Source organism: Cnephaeus nilssonii (genome assembly GCF_951640355.1).
Source record: "Cnephaeus nilssonii genome assembly, chromosome: 12".
Taxonomy (NCBI): Eukaryota; Metazoa; Chordata; class Mammalia; order Chiroptera; family Vespertilionidae; genus Cnephaeus; species Cnephaeus nilssonii.
In genome coordinates this window covers 38,032,748-38,054,946 of record NC_137083.1, presented here as the reverse complement: position 1 = coordinate 38,054,946, position 22,199 = coordinate 38,032,748, and the positions used below count along the sequence as shown (strand labels likewise).

General features: G+C 36.8%; 1 protein-coding gene across 2 annotated transcripts in view; it reads left to right on the top strand.

Annotated features, from left to right (window-relative positions):
• PHTF2 (putative homeodomain transcription factor 2) overlaps positions 1-22,199 on the top strand; it is a 95,225-nt gene that overhangs the window by 26,214 nt on the left and 46,812 nt on the right. Inside the window, exons 3-5 of one of the 2 annotated variants that reach the window (XM_079785396.1) lie at positions 10,477-10,533; positions 17,567-17,636; positions 18,433-18,591. In XM_079785396.1, the coding sequence (XP_079641522.1) occupies positions 10,477-10,533; positions 17,567-17,636; positions 18,433-18,591 (286 nt within the window). Of the gene's footprint in view, positions 1-10,476; positions 10,534-17,566; positions 17,637-18,432; positions 18,592-22,199 lie in introns of those variants that run through there. The other variant, XM_079785397.1, reaches the window with a different exon arrangement.

The window sequence follows — 22,199 nt, the reverse complement described above, 5'->3', positions numbered from 1 at the left end:
ACTATCAGCAGTATTACTGCCTTAATTGACAAGGGAGTAGAAACCAGAGACCAGGTGAGGCCTTCCACCTGTTAGGGTCGCCAAAGGAGGCTGAAAGGGTAAAGAATTATGAATTTACTAGAGGCCTGGTGCACAAAATGGGGGGGGGGGGGGTGTCACTCAGCCTGGCTGCACCCTCTCACAATCCAGGACCCCTCAGGGGATGTCTGACTCCTGGTTTAGGCCCAATCCCGCAGGAATCCCTGGGGCTAAACAGGCAGTCGGACATCCTTCTCACAATCCAGGACCGCTGGCTCCTAACCGCTCGCCTGTCTGCCTCATCTCCTCTAACCCCTTTGCCTGCCTGCCTGATCGCCCTTAACCATCGCCTGCCTGCCTGATCTCTCCTTACCACTCTGCCTGCCTGCCTGATCACCCCTAACCACTCTGCCTGCCTGTGTGATCGCCCCAACTGCTCACCTGCCTGCCTGATTGCCCCTAACCGCTCGCCTGCCTGCCTGATTGCCCCTAACTGCTTGCCTTCCTGCCTGATCGTCCCTAACCGCTCGCCTGCCTGCCTGATCACCCCTACCCACTTGCCTGCCTGCCTGATTGCCCCTAACCACTCGCCTGCTTGCCTGATCGCCCCTAATCGCCTCTGCCTTGGCCCCCGCCGCCACGGCTTCGGCTGAAAGGATGTCCAGAATGATGTCTGGAAGGTTGTTCGGCTGTCCGGTCTAATTAGCATATTACCCTTTTATTATAGATTAGTTCATCTGAAAGTCAGATGGGCTGAGCACCCAAATGACGCCAGTACCCAGGGATGGGAAATAAGAAATTTTAAAGGATTTAAAATTCTTTTTGGCGGGGAATTCTCTGGGTGGGTCAAATCCTGGGCAAGTCTGGAAGGGCAAGTTCGGAATGTGGTCTAAGTGAAAGGCAAAGTCAGTTGCGAAATGATCTATAGGTCAATTTCCCAGGGGAGGGGATATCAATTTGATTATTTGATCAGACCTAACACCATCCATGTTGGGATACCAGTCAATCCATGTTACAGTGTTTAGGTGGTTATTTGAGAGATATGTTTGGAGAAATACTCTGATATGCTTTGACTTGTTTGAACATATCAAAAATTGAAGGTTCAGAGAGCTAGGTTTTCCAGTAAATACTTCAATTTAAGAATTGCTTGTTGTAGGGGAGGGTGTTGGAGTGCTGGGTGAAAGGGTGAAGGGATTAAGAAGTACAAATTGGTAGGTACAAAATAGTCACAGAGATGTGGAGTGCAGCATGGGTAATACAGTCAGTGATATTGTGGTGACTATGTGTGGTGCCAGGTATGGGGAGAGGGGGTCACTTTGTAGGTATGTGATTGTCTGGCCACTGTGCTATAAACCCGAAACTAATAAAAATAGTGTTGAATGTAAACTGTAAGTGGGAAAGAAAAAAAGAATTGCTTATTGTCTAAGTAATGTACTATGAGCTTAAATTTCTTCAAAGCTTAAACTGTTGTTTTGAATATTTATTTGTTATCTCTAAGTACAAGTTCATGCCATAGTTCAGTTTATCTAAAAATCAGAAATTTACTTAGCTTTCCATTGTATTCAAAATCTTGTATCATGAAATCAAGAACTCATACTTTTAGTGTTGATTGAAAAATTCAAGAGAGATTATATTGATGAAGTGAATTTATACAGATTTTCTCTAATTGTATATGATGATATTTTTGTGTAATGCTAGACATAAAAACTAAACTTAAATGGCTACTATATACTAAGCGCTATGCTAAATGGTTTACAATCACTGTCCAATTTTTAAAATGGCATTGAAGAAACAGTCTTAGGGGTTATTTTATTTGTTTTGTTTTGTTTAAAGTGCTCCAGTCACTAAGTGGCAGAACCTTGATCTGCCCAGATCTTCTTTTTATAAAGCCCTGCCCTTTATTAAAAAATCTCATCACCATTTACTGTCATAGCAATTATCTGGTTATGCAAGCAAAAGTTATCTATTTAATAATTTCAAAAGTTTATTTTCAAATAAATCCTAAAATTCCAGCTAATGCAAATTTAGCAACTATTTATATTGCATATATAATTTCTTTATATTAACATTTCTTTTCTCAGTTGCAGTGAGTTGTAATTTGCACTAGTAATGTTTAACTTTCTCAAAACTCTTTGGGAAGTAGACTATAAATATAATGTTAGGCCAATATTTACATTAATTAATGATTATCTAGCAAATACACCAAAAAAAAAAAAAATAGAACAGAAGCAGGTTTCTGGATTCAGAACTTGGTGGAAAAAAATTTTTTTTTCATTCCAAAACTCCTAGGATCCAAGGCCTTCTAAACATATATATACTAGAGGCCCGGTGCATGAAAATTCATGCACTCAGGGGGGTCCCTCAGCCTGGACTGCACCCTCTCACAATCCAAGACCTCTCGGGTAGGGTGCCTAGGCCTGGCCTGAGATCAGGGCCCATCGGGGCTTTCCTTCCCCTGGCTGCAGGCAGCTGACCTCACCCCCACCACTGCCATTGCTTGCCATCTGTGCAGCACTGTACCCGCTCCCCTGCCACCAGTGGCCTCCCTCTGCAGGCGACAGGCTGGGGTGCGATGGCTTGGCTGGTCTGGGCCTCCTCTTTCTTTGCTGGGGGCGGGGCCAGCCCTGTGAGGGGCCATCTGCCTATCTGATCTCCCCTAACTGCTGTTCTGCCTACCTGATCGCCCCTAACTGCTGTTCTGCCTACCTGATCGCCCCAACCACTCTGCCTGCCTGATTGCCCCTAACTGCTTGCTTGGGGGCGGGGCCAGCCCGTGAGGGACCATAGTGGTCTGGTCTCTGGTTACAGTCATGACGCCTCTGGCCTTTTATTATATAGGATTTACTTAAATATATATTTTTTTTCTGTAAATGCTTGTAATGGTATTTTGTTTAAAGAAATCATATAAAAATATAGCTGTTTATTTTTTACAAAAACAGTTTTATTGATGTATAACTTACATGCATAAAATTCACTTGTTTAAGTATAACAATTCAATAATTCTTACTAAATCTCATTCAGAATATTTCCATCATCCCCAAAAGAAACTTTTTGCTCATTTGTAGTCACTCCTTATTCCCACTCCCACCACTAGGCAGCCACTAATCTACCTTTTGTTTCTGTAAGATTTGCCTTTTCTATACATTTCATATAAATGGAATCATACAATATGTGGTCTTCTGTGTCTGGCTTCTTTGCTTAACATAATGTTTCTGAGTTTCACTCATGTTATAGTAAGTGTGAATGCTTCGTTCCTTTTTATTGCTGAGTGGAATCTTATTTTATAGAGTTATCATATTTTATCTATTCACAATTAACATTTGGATTGTTTCCACTTTTTGACTATTATGAATAATGCAGGTATAAACATTCATGTACACAACTTTGTATGGTCATATGTTTTCATTTCTTTCGGGTAGATAACTAGGAGTGGAATTACCAGGTAATAACTGCCAAACTGTTTTCCAAAGTGGCTGCTTCACTTTACATTCCCACGAGCAGTGTATGAGGATTTTAGTTTCTCCATAGCCTTGCCAACACCTGTCATTGCCTGTCTTTTTTATTATAGCCATTCTAGGGTGTGTGAAGTGGTATCTTTTTGTGGTTTAATTTATGTAACTATTTCTTTTTTACTTTGAGTATTACAATTTTAGTTTGAATTTACTATAGTTTTGAAATCCTGTAAGACTTAAACCGGCATGATCTTCTTTGCCATGCAAAGTATTGATTTCCCAGGAGATTCTGACTCCTGTGGGATCTGAGAAAGTCTTTGAATTGTTGTGATTTAACATTTAGGTCTTTTCAGGTAAAATCAAAAGGAAAAGAGATTATTTACATGTCACAAAAACAGTCAATCCTAGTAGTTTGGCATATTACTGATCATTTCCTGCTTTAGCTTACATTGTAGGGTTTGTTTGTTTTCTAATATATTTTGTTCGTTTCAGAGAGAGGAAAGGAGAGGGAGAGAGAAACATCAATGATGAGAGAGAATCATCCATCGGCTGCCTCCTGCACACCCCCTATTGGGGATTGAGCCCGCAATGACCGGGAATCAAACTGTGACCTCCTGGTTCATGAGTCACTCAACCTCTGAGACACAGTGGCCAGGCACAGTTGGTTTTTTTTGTCTTGTTCTTATCTATTATAATTAAATATTATTCCAGTTTCCTGAAAGTGTGATGATAATTGATGAAGTAATTGATCATGTAACTCCTCTTACCCCTTCTGGTATAGCCAAGAAAATAATTATTAAATAATAGATGCCAGTTGGCAAGGAATATCTGAGAGCTTTCATTATTTCATCATCTTCGATTGGGCCATAAAAGGTGTAGTAAAGTAAATATTTTCCTCATAGCAAGGTCTTCACAATTTATGAAACAAGGTTAGGTTAAGTAGAAAAGATGATTTCTCGGAAAAGGCTCTTAATCAGCAGTACCTTTATTAATAAATCTACTGAGAACATACAGCCATGTACCAGCAAGTTGGAAAATAAACTTCGTAAATTATGCAGAGTAGTATTGGTTTGCCTTAACAGCAATGTTCTCATTAAAGTTTGGACTTAGGAAAAAACACCAGTGTATTCTGCTTCTAGTTTTCACTACACATAAATTGTGCCAATAGCACACAGCCAAGACCTGGTAAAGAAAGACAAACCAGGGCTATATTGGGCCTCTCAGCAGCAGAATTTCTAGAAACTTCTCTATAGGAGTCTGTTGTTAATGTTAATTTTAATCCCCGCTATTAGCCATCTGTTTCTCTCATTTATCTAACATTTAGAATGGAGAGAGAATCTGATTGACTCTCTTGAGTCAGCTATCTAGCTTTGGATCAGTGTGAGAGGGAGGGACATGTGCACGATCAAATATAATAAAGACATGGTCCTTGGTCGTCCCCTCAGAATAAAGCAGGGCCTTTTTACTTAGTAGTTTAATTATTTTACTTACATATAAATGAGAGATAGGTGTTGAATCAACGAGATACTTGCTTTTCAATCTTAAAGATTAAAGATAGGGCTGAGACCGGTTTGGCTCAGTGGATAGAGCGTCGGCCTGCGGACTGAAGGGTCCCAGGTTCGATTCCAGTCAAGGGCATGTGCCTTGGTTGTCATTTTTATCTTTTTCCCAAGCTCCTATATCTAGTAAGATACTGTTCTTTTGCAGACCATCTCTCACTAATGTTTAGTTTAACTAGAGGCCTGGTGCATGAATTCATGCATGGGTGGAGTCCAGCCAGCCCACCTCGATGGGGGCCGATCAGGGCCAGACTGTCCCTGCCCTCAATCAGGGTTGGGGGGCCGATTGGGACCCTGATTGGGCCAGTTGGCCACCGCAGTGCATTTCATAGTGACGGGTCTTACTAGTCGTTCTAGCATTTTGGTCGCTTGGCTTTTATATATATAGATAGTGCTTATTCTGCTTTGAATTATAACTAACTCTCTTTGGATTTGAAACTTCTTAAAGGCAGATCCTATCACAGTGATGGTGAACCTATGACACGCATGTCAGCACTGACACGCGTAGCCATTTCTGATGACACGCAGCCGCTGAGGCCGCCGCATGTTGAGGATGAAACATTTGCTGCTCCTGAGGATGAAACATTTGCGAAATAATGTTTTTTCCTCAAAGTGACACACTACCCGAGTTATGCTCAGTTTTTTGGCGAAGTCTGACACACCAAGCTCAAAGGTTGCCCATCACTGTCCTATCATAACCATCTCTGTTGAATTAAAGAATACTCTTCAAGGCTTTTTTCTAAACTTGAGTCAGTGTTTTACTATATCATTAACTGGCTTTCCTTAGGCAATAGGAACTTGGTCATGATTCATGATTTGATTATATGTATGTGGCCTTGTAATACACTATTCTTAGGGTTAATGCAGGAAAGGGTGTGGTTTTAGTTGATGCATAACCTGACAGAATATATGGGAAGATTTTAAATGGATTTAGCTGTTATTGTAACAATGGAATCTTTGCTAATTAGCTAGATTTTAGTATCTGCAGATGAGACCTATTTTTTTCTTTCAATTTTATTTTGTATTGGTTTAAAATATTCAGCGTAGTGGTTAGACAGTCATATACTTTTACATAGTATTCCCTTTGATATTTCCATTAACCCAACTGACACCATACATAGTTATCACAATAGTATTGACTATATACCCTGTGTTTTATTTACATCCCTGTGACTGTTTTATAACTACCAATTTGTGCTTTTAAAAAATGTATATTTTTATTGATTTCAGAGAGGAAGAGAGAGGGAGAGAGAGATAGAAACATCAATAATGAGAAGAGAATCATAGATTGGCTGCCTCCTGCATATCCCCTACTGGGGATCGAGCCCACAACCTGGGCATGTGCCCTTGATCAGAATCAAACCTGGGACCCTTCAGTCACCAGGCTGACACTTATCCACTGAGCCAGATCGGCTATGGCTGTGCTTTTTAAAAAATATGTATTTTTATTGATTTCAAAGAGGAAGGCAGAAGGAAAGAGGGATAGAAACATCAATGATGAGAGAGACTCATTGATCGGCTGCCTCCTGCACACCTCCTACTGGAGATCAAGCCCGAAACCTGGGCATGTGCCCTGATAGGAATCGAACCTTGACTTCTTGATTAATAGGTTGACCTGCAACCACTGAGCCACACCAGCCAGGCTGTGACATTAATTAATAAAATTTAGATTTCAGATAATACAATTCTGTAATACATCATCTGTATATTGTATTGTGTATTTACTCCCAGTTTGAAGCACCAATTTGTGCTTCTTAATCCTTTACCTCTTTTATTCAGTCACCCAACTCCTCTCCCCTCTGGCAACCACCAGTTTGTTCTTTGTGTCTATGAGTCTATTTCAACTTTTTTTGCTCTTTAGATCCCACATATAAGTGATGTCATATGATATTTGCCTTTCTCTGACTGACTTATTTTACTATCCATCCTGTCTCAAATGGTATGATTTCATTCATTTTTTATGGCTGAGTAATGAATGTTCCATTGTATATATGTACCACAGATTTTTTTTTATCCACTTGTCTATTGATGGGCACTTGGGTTGCTTCCAAATCTTAGCTATTCTATATAATAAAGAGCTAATATGCAAATGGTCATCATGCCATAACAGCTCAGACACACAACACTGGGGAGAGAGGTATGGGGACCAGCCAGGCACAAATGAGCTCGCAAGAGAGGAATGGGGACCAGCCAGGCACAAATGAGCTTGTGAGAGAGGAATGGGGACCAGCTAGACTGTGGCCCAGGAGAAAGACAAGCCACCCGCCGCACAGTCCCGGGTGAAGCCACCTGCCCACGGTCCCCTGTGGCTGCAGCTGGCCTGGGTGAAGCCAGCCCAGGTCCTGGGTGCCTGCGGCGGGCCAGAGGGAGGGAAGCCCGGGTCCTGGGTGCCAGCGGTCCCAGATTGTGAGAGGCAGTCGGACATCCCCTGAGGGTTCCCGGATTGGAGAGGGTGCAGGCCGGGCTGAGGGACATTCCCCCCCCCCCCATGCTGTGCACGAATTTCGTGCCCTGGGCCTCTAGTTATAAATAATGCTGCAAGGAATATAGAGGTGAATATATTCTTTTGAATTAGTGTTTTGGGTTTCTTTGGATAATCCCCAGAAGTGGGTTCACTGGATCATAAGGCAGTTTAATTTTTAATTTTCTTTTTAAGGAAACTCCACTCTATTTTCCAGTATGTATTTCCACAAACAGTACACTAGGGTTCCCTTTTTTCCATATCCTCGCCAACACTTTTTATTTGTTGATTTATTGATAGCCTATTCTGACATATGTGAGATGGTATCTCATTGTGGTTTTGCATCTCTGATAATTAGTAATATCAAACAACTTTTCATATATCTATTGACCATTTGTATGTCTTCCTTGAAGAAGTGTCTATTTAGGTCTTCTGCCCACTTTTTTAATTGGATTATTTCTGGGTGTGTTTTTTAATGAGTTCTTAATATATTTTGAATATTAGCCCTTATTGGATGATCATTTCAAATATCTTCTCCCATTCAGTAGGTTGCTTTTTCATTTTGTTGATGGTTCGCTTTGCTGTGCAAAAGCTTTGCAGTTTGCTATAGCCCCATTTGTTTATTTTTGCTTTTGTTGCCTTTGCTTAAGGAGATATTTCCAAAATATATATTTTTCTAAGATTGATGTCAAAGAGTTTATTGCCTGTTTTCTTCTAGAAGTTTTATGGTTTCATAGCTTATATTTAAGTTTTTAATTCATTTTGAGTTTATTCTTACATGTAGTGTAAGAAGGTGGTCTAGTTTTTTGGGTTTTTTTCATGCATCTGTCTAGTTTTCACCACACCATTTATTGAATAGACTGTCTTGACCCTGTTGTATGTTCTTGTTCTTTGTCATAGATTAATTGACCATATAGGCATAGGTTTATTTTGGACTCTCTGTTTTGTTCCATTGACCTATATGTCTTTTCTTTATGTCAATTCTATGTTCCTTTGATTACTATGACCTTGAGTATAGTTTAACTAGAGGCCCAGTGCATGAAAATTCATGCACTGGAGAGGGGGGTCCCTCAGCCCGGCCTGCCCCCTCTCACAGTCCGGGATTCCTCAGGGGAGGGAGGCGACCCGGCAATCAGGGGAAGGCGATGTCCCCATCACACCTCTGCTGCTACCACTGCCGGCAGCGCAAGCTTCGGCCGGCCCTGGGTGGGTGGGCAGCCGCCATCTGAGGTTTGCCTGCACCTTGGGCCGGCCCTGAGCGGCTGGGGGGCTGAGGGGAATGGGGGACTCTGGAGGCAGGCGTCTGCCACCCCGGCGGGGCTGAAGGGACTGGGTGCCACCATCTTGTGGCTGTGGGCACCACCATCTTTGAAGGCGTGGCAGTCCATTAGCATATTTCTTCCTTATTGGCTGTGGGTGCCGCCATCTTTGTGAGGGTGTGATGGTCAATTAGCATATTCCCGCTTTATTAGATAGGATATTAGGTAGTGTGATACATTCTATTTTGTTCTTCTTTTTCAAGATATCTGATGCTATTTGGGGTCTTTTGTGCTTCCATACACATTTTTGAATTATTTGTTTCAGGTCTGTGAAATACGCCTTTGATCTTTTGATAGGAATTGTGTTGAATCTATAGATTTACTTGAGTAGTATGGAATTTTAATGTTAATTCTTCCATGAGCATAGTATATGTTCTATTTATTAGTATTTTCTTCAATTCTTTCTTCAAGTCTCATAATTTCCTGTGGACAGGTATTTTACTCTCTTGGTTAAATTTATTCCTAGGTATTTTTTTAAGTTGTTTTTTAAAAATGTAAGTGAGATTGTTTTCTTAGTTTCCCTTTCTAGTTCACTATTGGTGTATAAAAGTACAATCAATTTTTGAATATTAATTTTGTATCCTGCTACTGTGCTGAATTCATTTGTCAGTTCTAGTAGTTATTTGCTGGAATCTTTAGGGTTCTCTGTATATAGTATCATGTCTGCAAGTAATGACAATTTTACTTCTTTCTTTCCAATTCGGATGCCTTTTATTTCATCTTGTCTGAGTGCTGTGACTAGGACTTCCAGTTGAATAAGAGTGGTGAAAGTGGGCATCCCTATCTTGTTCCTGATCTTATATCAAATGATATGCTTATAGTTTTTGCCTATCGAGTATGATGTTGGCAGTGGGTTTGTCATATATGGTCTTTATTATGTGGAGGTATGTTCCCACTTTGCTGACAGTTTTCATCATAGATGGGTGCTGGATTTTGTCAAATGCTTTTTCTATATCTATTGATATGATCATATGATTTTTATCCTTTATTCTGTTAATGTGGTGTATCAAGTTAATTGATTTGCACCAACCTGACATCCCAGGAATCAGTCGCACTTGGTCATGATGTATCATATTTTTAATGCATTGCTGGATTTGGTTTGCTAATATTTTGTTGAGGATTTTTGCATCTATGCCTATAATTTTCTTATTTTATAGTGATTTTATCTGGTTTTGAAATTAGGATAATGCTGGCCTTGTACAATGAGCTTGGGAGTCTTCCCTCCTCTTGGATTGTTTAGACAGTTTGAGCAGGATAGGTGTGTTAGTTCATCTTTGAATGTTTGATAAAATTCACCTGTGAAGCTATCCGATTCAGGACTTTTGTTTATTGTGAGTGTTTTTATTACTGCTTTAATTTCATTAATTGTAATATGTCTGTTTAGATTTTCTGATTCTTCTTCATTCAGTTTTGGAAGATTGTATGTTTCTAGGAAGAGAGTATGTATTTCTAACAAGTACCCAGGTAATGCTGAAACTGCTGGTCCAGAAACCATGCTTTGAGAACCATGGTAGTACAGTATTGATCACAAAAGTCTGAGACAGAACTGAAGCTAACCTGTGCCAAATGAATGCTGAGTTGCTTGTAATGCAAGCAGAGTTATACCCATAGGATGGGTACCCACAGTGGTCATTTAATGTCGCGTTGTCTTTTATTTATTTTCATAGATTGGAGCATATGATCAACAAATATGGGAAAAATCTGTTGAACAAAGAGAAATCAAGGTAATATGTTTATTTCATTTTGTATATTCCGAAACAAAGTTCTGTAAATTGATTATTAACCACATTTTATATAATATCTTTCCATATACTTTTAAGGTATAAATTAATATTATTCTATCCAAACTTTTAAATGAAGAAGGTAAACTCTTTTATGATAGCATAGTTCTGTCTTTACCTCTGATTTTCTTTTCTTTTTAGCATATTTCTAGTCTTTTAAAATTTAATTTTAATGATTATTTTTTGTCAGCTCTTTTCCCCTTTCACTTGTCACCTTATACTTCTAGTTTGCTTTTCTTCCCTTTTGATGCTGTCATTGCTCTATACAGTTTATTAAACTGGTAAGTGTTTCAGGACTTTTCCCGCCTGAGTGATCCTGTGCAAATGCTGCTCTTTTTAATTGAGATCTGCTTTTTTTGTGCTACTAACAGAATGATTTGGACGCAAACAGAGCTGCTGAAAATTTGGTCATTTTAAAAAAGAATTTAGGAAAATAAAGCATTAATTAAAATGTTTTTGTAGTAGGTAGTTCCTTCTTGAACATGTAATCACTTATGCTGATAAGAGATTCTCATAGGCCACCTTGCTAGCATGAAAACGATTGTTTAACAAAATTTATTGTTTCTCAGCAATCACTCCTTTTTTGTGATAAGATTTATATTTTTCATTTGCATAGGTAATACTAATCAGTGTGGTCCTGCACGAGCTAAATTTAATCTGGGCCCAGAGAATGTTACTTGAGTTGCTTGACATTTTCTATTTTGTACATAAAGGCTTACATGAGATTGAAAACCAGTGTCTCTAGTTAACTTAAAAATCTATCCAAAATATCTGTGTTTAGACAACTTAGACATCTGTAATAAAGCGCAAGATTCTTTACCTTTTGTTAATTTTAATTTTTAAACTATTTCATAAGGAATTAATAGTTTACAAAAATTCAGTAAGTACCTACCATGTATTAAATACAGGATTAAATCATAGGAACAAAATAATGAAATAGATTCCAATTTTGTAGAGGAGATACATAATTACAGATGAAATTAATCCAGTTAAGAGAAAGATGTGTAGGCCACTTTTGGGGAGCTCAGGGGGAAGAAGCTCTGTGGAGATTAGGAAAGATTTCACAAAGGAGGTGGCTCATGAGCTAAGTTTGAGAGACCTTAGGGAGAATGAGGAAATCACTCCAGACAAAATGAAGAGCATATGAAAATATACAGAAAGGAATGAAGGAGCATGACTCTTTAAGGAGCTTGATTGGGAACAGGTTGGGTGGAGGAGGGAGATTAGGGTAGTTAGAAGTAAAACTAGAAATGAAAATGGAAGTCACATCACAAAGGAAGTCACATCACACTGCCTTACAAGAGTCTAGAAAAAATCTGGAAAACAATTATGGGAAACATTGAAGGAATTTAAGTAGAAAAGTTTCCTCGATTAAATTTATATTTTAACAACTTTGCTAAGTGTGATGGCAAATACTAGAAGAGAAGCAGATAAAGAATTCTGTTTTAGAAATATCCAGGTGATACATTGGTGAAAGATTTGGGAGTCCTCACTATGTAAAGTAAGTGTGTGTGTGTGTGTGTATGTATATAAATTATATATTCTACACATTATATAAATACAGCTATAGGAGTGACTGGATTTACATTGAATGATGAAAGAAGAAAACTAAGAATGAAATATTGGGAAAGAAATATTTAATAGGTAGGTAAAGGAAGAGGAGATGTAAAGGAGGAGGAAAGAGAAGTAAGATATCCATAGTCTGGTGAATTGAAATAGTCAGGAGTTGAAAGAGTCAAGCAAATAAAGAGCAGCAGAGAGGTCTACTAAGATTCCTTAAAATCTTCTATCCTTTTTGACAGTCTTTAACTTGTTGGACTGGGAATATTAAGTATATTGAGAAGCTGTATTACCAGTTGGTACATTTGGATGATTTATGAAATTTGAAAATATCATAAAAAATGTCTATAAAAATTTTTTTTAGTTTTAAGATGCTCATCACAAATTGGGTGTTATGTAATTTCCTCATTTTTATTCAATTAATTTATTTTTCAAGCCCTAGTGTGGAGGTCTGACTTTCAGTAGATCTCAGTGAGGGAGCTATTCTGCTACCTATGAAACCCTACCCAGAAAGCAGGTCGTCTAAGAATGGTTTAGCACCAGGTTCCCCATGAATGCTCATTGTGTGTGGCGAGGGAGCAGGGAGTCTTTGCAGCCATGAAGAGGGGCTCTCCATACTAGGCCCAGTGTCTGTAATTTTCTCATTTAAAAAAAAAATGTTTTATGCCTATATAGAGATTAAAATAAGGAAGAATTAATATTAGTTGTTTCTTAGTGTGCTGACAGGATGAGTTTAGGGAAGGCTAAGACCTGTATCTTGTTTCTCAAATATGTCTACCTTTAAATATAATACTTTAAAATGATAATTGAAGAATTAAAGTAGTATTAAAATTTACTCTTGTTATTTTGAATTAAAAGGGTTTATGTGTTGACAAGCCCAAAACCATTCTTTTCTTTTTTTTAATTATCACCCAAGATATGCTTTTATTGATTTTTAGAGAGAGAGGGAGAGGGAGAAAGAAAGATCTATGTGAGAGTGAAACATCAGTTGGTTGCCTCCTACATGCGCCCTGGGGATCCAACCCACGGCTTGCATATGTTCCCTAACAGGGAATTGAACCTGAGACCTTTCAGTGTTCCAGATGACGCTCCAACCAACTGAACCACACCGGCTAGGGTGTAAAACCATTATTGCTAAACATTCTAGTGGAGGCATATTCTTTAGAGTATTAGATAATTTTGCATTTATTCTAAGAAAGTTGGACAAGTGTATAACTAGTGTATTATTATTAGTATTGATACTTGATTTAAAACAAAAACAATGTACCTGTGATGTAGAGAACAGTTATTGATTTGCATATATATCAAAGCAGTGAGCAACAACTAAAGAAATCAAAGGCATGAAATTATATTTCTTGGAAATGTTTATTTTTTAAGTTAAAGGCTAAGAGTGATAAGTCTTTTGTTAGTTGCAAATTATTTTTTCTTAAACATTTAGAACATATAACTGAAAGCTTTTATTTCCTGATCACCTTGACCCAAATTTAAAATTAAATGTGGAATTTCCCCTTGGTTTAGACTTAATAGAGTTTTAAAGCTTCAGCAGAAAGAACTAGGCTCTTTTATTTAAAGTCATTATAGAGGAAAAATGGCATGGAAGGAACTAAACAGGATATCCAGAAAGAGAAACTGATGGTTACATTCTTTAATGGAATCTAAGTGTTATGATAGTTCCATGCATGGAAGTCTAAATCATTAAACAGAAGCATTTTCTAAATTTAAACAGTCCTTTTTAGCTTTTTGGCCCAACATTATCTATGTACTTACAATTTTTTTAAAATTCAAAACTTCGTACTTATTTGTGTCATTGCACTTTAGGAATGTACTCTGGGAATTTAAATGTATATTCAATAAAGAACATATTACTTGATTTCTTGGAGATTAATTGTATTCATATTACTTGATTGTTTATAGTTTGTAGTTAAATTAGTAATTTTAAAAAAATTTTTTTAAAACTTAGTTTTTATTTTTTGTTCATTTAAATTTTTTTGTTATATTTTCTTTTTTATTGAAGTAACATTGGTTAGGATTATATAAGTTTCAGGTGTACAACATAATTTGATATCTATACACACTATATAGCATGCTCACTACCAAAAGTCTATTTTCACCACTTAAAATTTTTGAGGTTACATAAATTTTTGAGTACTAAACTCTGTGCTATTTTGTTTGAATGTAGTTTACTCTAAACCAATTTAAAAATTTCCAACTTAAAATATATACTTAATTAAAATCATTAATGTTAGAAGATTTACCATTGTAATATTTCTTTTTTTAAACCCTCAAAATATTCTCATAGGCTACCTTGAAGGAGAAGTTTTATCAAAACTGGTAATTTGTTGTGACTCTACAATGTAACTGAAAATAAATGCTTTAATGAAATAGAAAATGAACTACATATAAAAGGTCAAGTAGAATGAGCATGGTGAAAAACAACATAATTATGTAAATCAAGGTCATTTACTGTTTCTTTTGTAAGGACTTTAAATTCTTAAAACAATCTTGATTAAAAATTTTAGGTATACAGCAATAAGTAAAGTTTTAGATTTGTTGTAAAACATTGGCTATAAGGTTATTTTCAAATTACAGTAAACCCTCGATTTTGCAGACCTCAGTTTAACAAACTTAGGTTTATTGGACAAAATTTCCTGTCTGTATATCATACGTGAGAATTAACACCCTATTAATTTAAAAATGCTTTTAACCAAGATTTGCTTATAATGAAATTAACAGATTACTTTTTTTGTTATTAATTCACTGCTATTTTTAACAAATTTTAGCAAATAGGCCATATATTGGAAAAAACATTGTAGTAATTTCACCAACACAAATATTATATATTTACAACTATGGTCCACATGTTTAATCCAAGAGTCACCGCTCATAAACAATATTCAGTGAATGATTAGCACCTAATCACACTGTATCTCGAGCAGTTATTGATTCTGTTGTTGCACAGCATGACTTTCTGCAGCCGTTTTAATGCATGCTGGCCCATGTTCCCACATCTGTTAAGTCACATCTCAGCCATGTGCATTTGTTTACTTTCGGTGACTGGTGAATATATGTATTTATTAGACCTATTCGGTATAAATTTAGTTACTATAATACATACAGAAAACTTTTTTGTGAAAATAAACTTTTCATGCATACTTAATTTTAATTACACACGTGTCTACATAAGTAAAATCAGATAAACTAATTTGTTAATTTTTTAACATACCCATTTGGAAAACCTACGTTAGTATATAACAGGCTTTTGGCTTTAATGGCTATTCCCTCACCCAAATTAGTCCATTATATCGAGGTTTTACTGTATTTTTAAAAGAATGTATAAATACAAGTAAATTTAAATGTTACTGTTTTCAAATTTGTTGGCGCTAATAAAGGTAAAATCTCATAATAAACATCATACCAAATCTAAATAGTGCTCTATAAATGAAATTTTATTAAGTGCATGTATTATTAGAATTCCTTTCCAGTTTGTAAAATATCAGGAATGCTTTATAGTTTCAGTCAGCCACTCTTTCATGACATTAAAATGGGAAATGAAGTACAGATGAATCGATTGTCATTATTCACAGTAGTTATTTTCTGTAAAGTCACCATGAACACTGAATTAACGAATACTGATAATTGCTCCTAGGGGAAATATAGAGTTAAGTTCCTGCAAGCCTCTAGTCACAACCCTTTATCAACCTAATACATAACCTTGTTTTATACATCTTTCTGTTGAAAAAATCCTTATTTAATATGTATTGTTGATTTCATTAACATTGAACTAATGCCCAACTACACTAGCTATGCCTGAACAGAGCTTAACTTACACACATTTTCTCAGAGGCACATCACAGCCTTCTTGCACTTAGAAGCACTAGACAAGTACTTTAGCACATGCTTGGGAGCCATTTTAAACAACAAAATTATCAATAAAAAGCACATGTGCGTGCGCACGTACACACACACACACACACAGCACTGAACAGACGGTGAAAGGACATTTAATTACAATATTGAGAGCTGAAACGAGAAGGCAGAGCATTGCCATGTTTGACCTCTGCTGGGAATGTGTGGGTGGTTCAGATTTTTGCCACCGTCTTTCTGCACATGTCTGTAAATGACTGCAAAAGCACAGCAACTATTGATTTTGGAATACAAATAAATTTTAGTGAATAGGTGAATTTGCAAATTTTGAAACTATGAATATGAAGATTAACTGTATGTAAAATTATCATGGATATATCTTTAATCCTGACCCTTTCTCTTTTGTTTTTGTATCTTTGTATCCCTGGGTTGTTTGTAATTTCAAATGAACAGACTATTTGCAGGGGTTCAAAGGTTAATTGCATCTTGAATTCAGGGTACTTTGTTTAAACATCTCAGTTAATTCTGAGCTCAAATGCTGTCTTCTTTGCTTTAGATGCAAACAGTACTTAATCAAATTCTTACTTTAAGTGGTCATTGTTAGTTACTTGGATTAGGAAGGACCAAACAAAGCACTGAATAGTTATTACTTGGTTAATTGAATGAGTAATCAAATCATCTAAACACTATGTCATCTCTTAGCTTTTGGCTCCTGAGGAATTTAACCTAAGCTCTTCCAATCTTAATATCCTAGACTTAAGTTATAAATTTATTTTTTCATAGTCTTTCCTCCCAGTAATTTTGATTTCCAACCTGACTCCCATTTCTGTACACTGATGGCAAAAACTTAATCTTAGTGTTTAGTAATTTCAAGTTTTAAAATTAATTCAATTTGTGAGTCCTGCTTTCTCTTCTTCCACCTACTGGGCATGGCCTCTAAGTTCTGATTTGATTAGGTGGCATTGTGGTCTGGTTACGCATGTGAACATAGTGGCATCTCTGAGATATGCATCATTCTCTCTGGGTCTTAGCTGATACCACCCCTACATGCTGGCATCTGCAGAGAAGTCTGCATCCCTGTCTGTCCTCAGCTCTGTGGTCCACTGCTTTCTGCAGCAACACCCTCAGCATCACACCTTGAAGGTCCTTCAGAGCCCCTGCTCCCTCAGCCAGCCTCAACACTCTCCTGTGCAAATCTGGGCCAACACAGGCTATCTCAGGCTGTACATCCAAATTGATTGGTAGCAGTTGTCTTTGTTTTAGAATTTTACTTTATCTTTTTTACTTTTTCTAAATTTATCTTCTTGGAAAGTGATTTTTTTTTCTGCTCTTCTGGATTTAAATATACATATAGAATTCTAATACTATTTTTTATTAGAGCATAATGACATAATGTTATTTTAGCTTTAGGTGTACAACATAATGATTTGATGAAATGATCACCACAATAAGTCTAGTTAAAATTTGTCCCCATACATTACAAAACTTTTTTCTTGTGATGAGGACTTTTAAGATCTACAGTCTCACCAATACTACTTTTAATATATTATAGGGACTAAGGAATAAACCAAAGAAAACAGCGCATGTGAAACCAGACCTCATAGATGTTGATCTTGTAAGAGGTGAGCCTTGGATAAATAAATGCTTAATGCAATTAGAAATTGACCTTGTAGAAACAATTCAAAATGGGTTAGATATATATGTTTGTAGAAATAAAAGTAATGTGAGCTTAAATGAAGGCAGAAATTCCATAAAAAGCAGAAAATGGAAGCATTGACTAGTTTTTCCTCCCGCTAAAGATCATTACAAAAAGTACATACAAAAGAAAACATCTCGTGTTTGCTTAGCAGGCTATAAGAATTGGTTATAAAAATTAAAGTGGTAACATTTTAAAAATTTTATATTTAAACTAGAGGCCCGGTGCATGAATTCGTGCATGGGTGGGGTCCAGCTGTCTCCCCCCATAGGGGTGGGCGGGACCAATCAGGAGCTGGGCCGCGGGTGGTTGGCTGGATGGCCCTGCCCCCAGGTCGAACTCCTGGTCGAGGAGACAATTTGCATATTAGCCCTTTATTATATAGGATTATAGTTGACATACAAATATTGTATTAATTTTAGGGGTTAAAGTGATAACTTAAAATTCCTAACTGGAACTGACATTTGAATATTACCTTATATTTATAAAATATGTAGGAGAAATTCCGTTATTTCAATTAAAAGTTGTTTTCAAAGTGCCTGAGTTAATATGATAGCATGAAGAATGTTTTTTAAAGTGTGTTACCCAAAATTGGACATTTCTTATTCATAGCATAGTATAAAATAATACATGTTTTGTTTTTCTTCAAATGTTGAAGTTTTTTCTCTAAGGAAATTACAGACTAATAAGTGTACTCTGTTGTCTTATTTTACTTTTCTCAGGGTCTGCATTTGCTAAGGCAAAACCTGAAAGTCCTTGGACTTCTCTGACTAGAAAGGGGATTGTTCGAGTTGTATTTTTCCCCTTTTTCTTCCGGTGGTGGTTACAAGTAACATCAAAAGTCATCTTTTTCTGGCTCCTTGTCCTTTATCTTCTTCAAGGTACAATTAAATGGTAGAAATGCATTTTGCTTTTAACTTTCAGGATATTACATTTTTAGGGTTACCAAAGGCTTTTAAAAAATCATGTAGTACTATTGAGTATAAAGATAAATATTTATTGTAATATTTCACTTAATAAGACACTGGTTTGATATTTAAAATGTTTGAGAAAACAAAGCAATTGTTTTCTAATATAATTTTGTGAAAATTTGAATCTGTGGTTGGCTAAAGAGAAAAACAAGTTGAGAGGATTTTTAAAAATTAGAAAGTCTCTTCAAAATGCACCTCCCACATATACACACCACATAGTCATTTTTTTGTGTGTACAAGTTCATTTTTCCTGCCTCTGAAACTGTCCTCATTCTGTTCTGAAATTGTGCATACCATGCATTATTGTAATTGCTTTTCACAGATTCTTATTTAATTCTCACTACCACCCAGTGAAGTATAGGTTCTGTTATTATGCCTAGATTATAGACATGGGATCCTGAAGAACTTGAGGGCCCAAAGTCACACAATCACCAGGTTTCAAGTTTAAACTATCTAACTTAGAGCCATATGCTTAACAACTGTGTTGCACTGCCTCTCACCACAGCAGCATTCTAGTGTGCATACTATACTATACAATGCATACTATACAACACTCTAAAGCATTGGGAGTCTTAAAAAAGAAACCACTCACATTCCATCACTCTAACAAAGCAATGATTATAATTTGGTTGGTATTCTTTCAGTCATTTTAATGTCTTTTTTTAAAACACGATTTTAATCCTAAATGATTATTTGAACATGTTCTTACTCACAAACTCTAAGTAAAAGATAATATTTTTAAGTAAATGAAAATATAATAAAAACTACAGATTTTTACTTAGGTAAAGCTGTTTCCTTAAGCCAGGGTACATCTTATATACATAAAAGAGAGTGAACTATGAAGATTTTGTGTTTGTTAAGAGTGTGTGTGTGTGTGTGTGTGTGTGTTTCTGATTTAAAAAATTATACATATTCATTACAGAAAATTTGGAAAATGCAGGTAAAACTGAAGAGAAAAGTCATCTATAATATTGCCTTTAAGTTTACTTTGTAACATTTTTTATATAGTTGAGATTATTCTGTGTAAATGATTGTATTTTTATTTCCGCCTTATGTCATAACAAGTATCAGAGTTTTTATAAATATAATTTTAAGTTATTAGAAAATACCATATCAATACCCTACAATATTGGGCACTTAAGCTTTTTGCTGTCTTTTGTTATTATAATTTATGCTGAAGTGAACATACAGTTTGTGAAGTTTTTTTATACTTTTGAATTACTTTCTTATGACAAATTCCTAGAATGCCTGCAATTAAGTATAGTAACTTTTCCAAGGATTTTCATATAGCTTGTCACTGCTTTCAAGAAGTTGACCTTTGTTGTTGCTAAGTATAATACCATTACATTATATGCTAGTTCTTCTAAATGTATTTTTATCTTAATTTATTTATAGTTACTTTCTTGTGTTTGCTTTTCTCACAAAAGGATTTAAGAGAGCGTAATCTTCTAATGCTTTCTAGCTTACCTAAAGGAAAAAGCTTTATTCTACAGCAGTCAGAAAGTGCAATTACTTATTAGAGTAATAATTAATCAGTACCATTAATTGTAATTACTGTGTATTATCCTTTTTTAATATCGTTGCTTTCTAGTTTCCAGTGTAACTAGTTATTCACAAAATATTGTGTCTGAAATTTACTCACTGGCTTTTCTAAGCTAAATAGGAAACACAGGTTAGATCAGGTATGAAAAAGATATTTTTTAGTTCACAACTTAAGTTTAACATTATGTGTTCATAAATCATGATTACTGAACATTCTCTTACTAAAGCTTAGTTAAAGAAGTGACTTAACCTGCTCCAAGTCATACAGCCAGTGACAAAGTCTTGCTATGACCCTAATGACCCTCAGCAGTTTGCTGGTACCTTTAGAAAACCCTGTGCCCCCGTTTCCATGCATATAAAAGTAGGATGCAGCCTGGGTGGTGCTCAGTGGTTGGAGTGTCAGCCCAGGCACTAAAGGGTCACTGGTTCGATTTCTGGTCAAAGGCACATACCTGGGTTGCAGGAACAACCAATCGGTGGGTCTCTCTCACATCAATGGTTCTTTTTCTCTCTTTCCCTCTCTCCCCGTCCTTCCTCCTTCCTTTTCACTCTCTCTCAAAAATAAACAAACAAACAAACAAACAAATAAATAAAAATAAATGGAAAAAATATCCTCAGGTGAGGATTAACAAAATAAGTAAATAAATAAAAATAAATGAAATTAGGGTGTAATACTCTGAGTTATATCTTCATTCTCTGTCTAACCCTTATCACCCCAAAGGTAGAATCATGTGCAGTCAGATTTGGTTTTATATAACTACTAGAGGCCCGGTGCACGGATTCGTGCACATTGAAAGTAAATTAATTAGAAGGTGGCCGGTGGGACTGGGTGAGATGGGCCGGACACACCCTGGAGCCAACCTCACGGGGTCCCTCCCCGGCCGGCCTGGGGCGGCACCGGGGCTCGAAGGGTGTTTGCGGAGTGAGCAGGGTCCCTCCAGCAGGTGGGGTCCCTCAGCCTGGCCTGTGGGGATCAGGTCAAAACCGGCAGTCTGGCATCCCCCAAGGGGTTCCAGAGTGCAAGAGGACACTGCAAAGTTGCTGTTGGTTGGCAGCTCCTGCGTTGAGCGTCAGCCCCCTGGTGGTCAGTGCGTGTCATAGCTACCAGCCAGTTGGCCAGTCGCTTAGGCTTTTATATATATAGATATATAGTATTTTTACTTTAATTACATGACTTTTAAGTATCTCAACTTTATATTCTCAGCTCCATTCCTAATTTTTGCTTATTAATTTCTTGACCAGATTAACTGCTACGAGCCCTTCTACCTTTTAAATTATAAATCCAAACTAGCCACTTAATGTTTAAATTGTTTCCTAGTTATTATTGACTCCAAGATATAAGGCAAGTTTTTCAATCAATCTCTTGTAGTATCTCTCCACAACTTTAACCTGACTAAATTAGCTCTTTGCTGTTTCTTAAATACTTTGTGCTTTTTTTCTTTTTTTGCCAGTATACCTTGGACATGCAACTCTTCTTTGCTTGTGTAGCTCTTTTCCATTGCATTTACCTACTCAACTCCTGTTTGTTCTCTCAAAGTTAGATTAGAACCTTCTTTCAGAATCCTTTCATAACCTCCCAATTTAGTTACATGTCTTTCCTATGTATATTGTAGAATTTATCATAGGTATTCTATTAGTTTGCTTGGGCTCCCATAACAAAAATACCACAGACTGGGTGGCAACAACAGATTTTTATTTCTCACAGTTCTGAAGGCTGGAAGTCCAAGGTTAGGTGCCATCAGGATTGGGGTCTAGTGTGGTTTCTCTTCCTGACTTATACATGGTTGCCTTCTCAGAGGGCCTTTCTTCTGTGCGTGAATGGAGAGAGATCTCTGGTATATCTTCCTCTTATAAGGACATCAGTCCTGTTGGATTAAGGCCCCAACCTTATGACTTCATTCAACCTTTTATTATATCCTTATAGGTCCTGTCTGCAAATATAGTCACATTGAGAAGTTAGGGTTTCAACATATGAA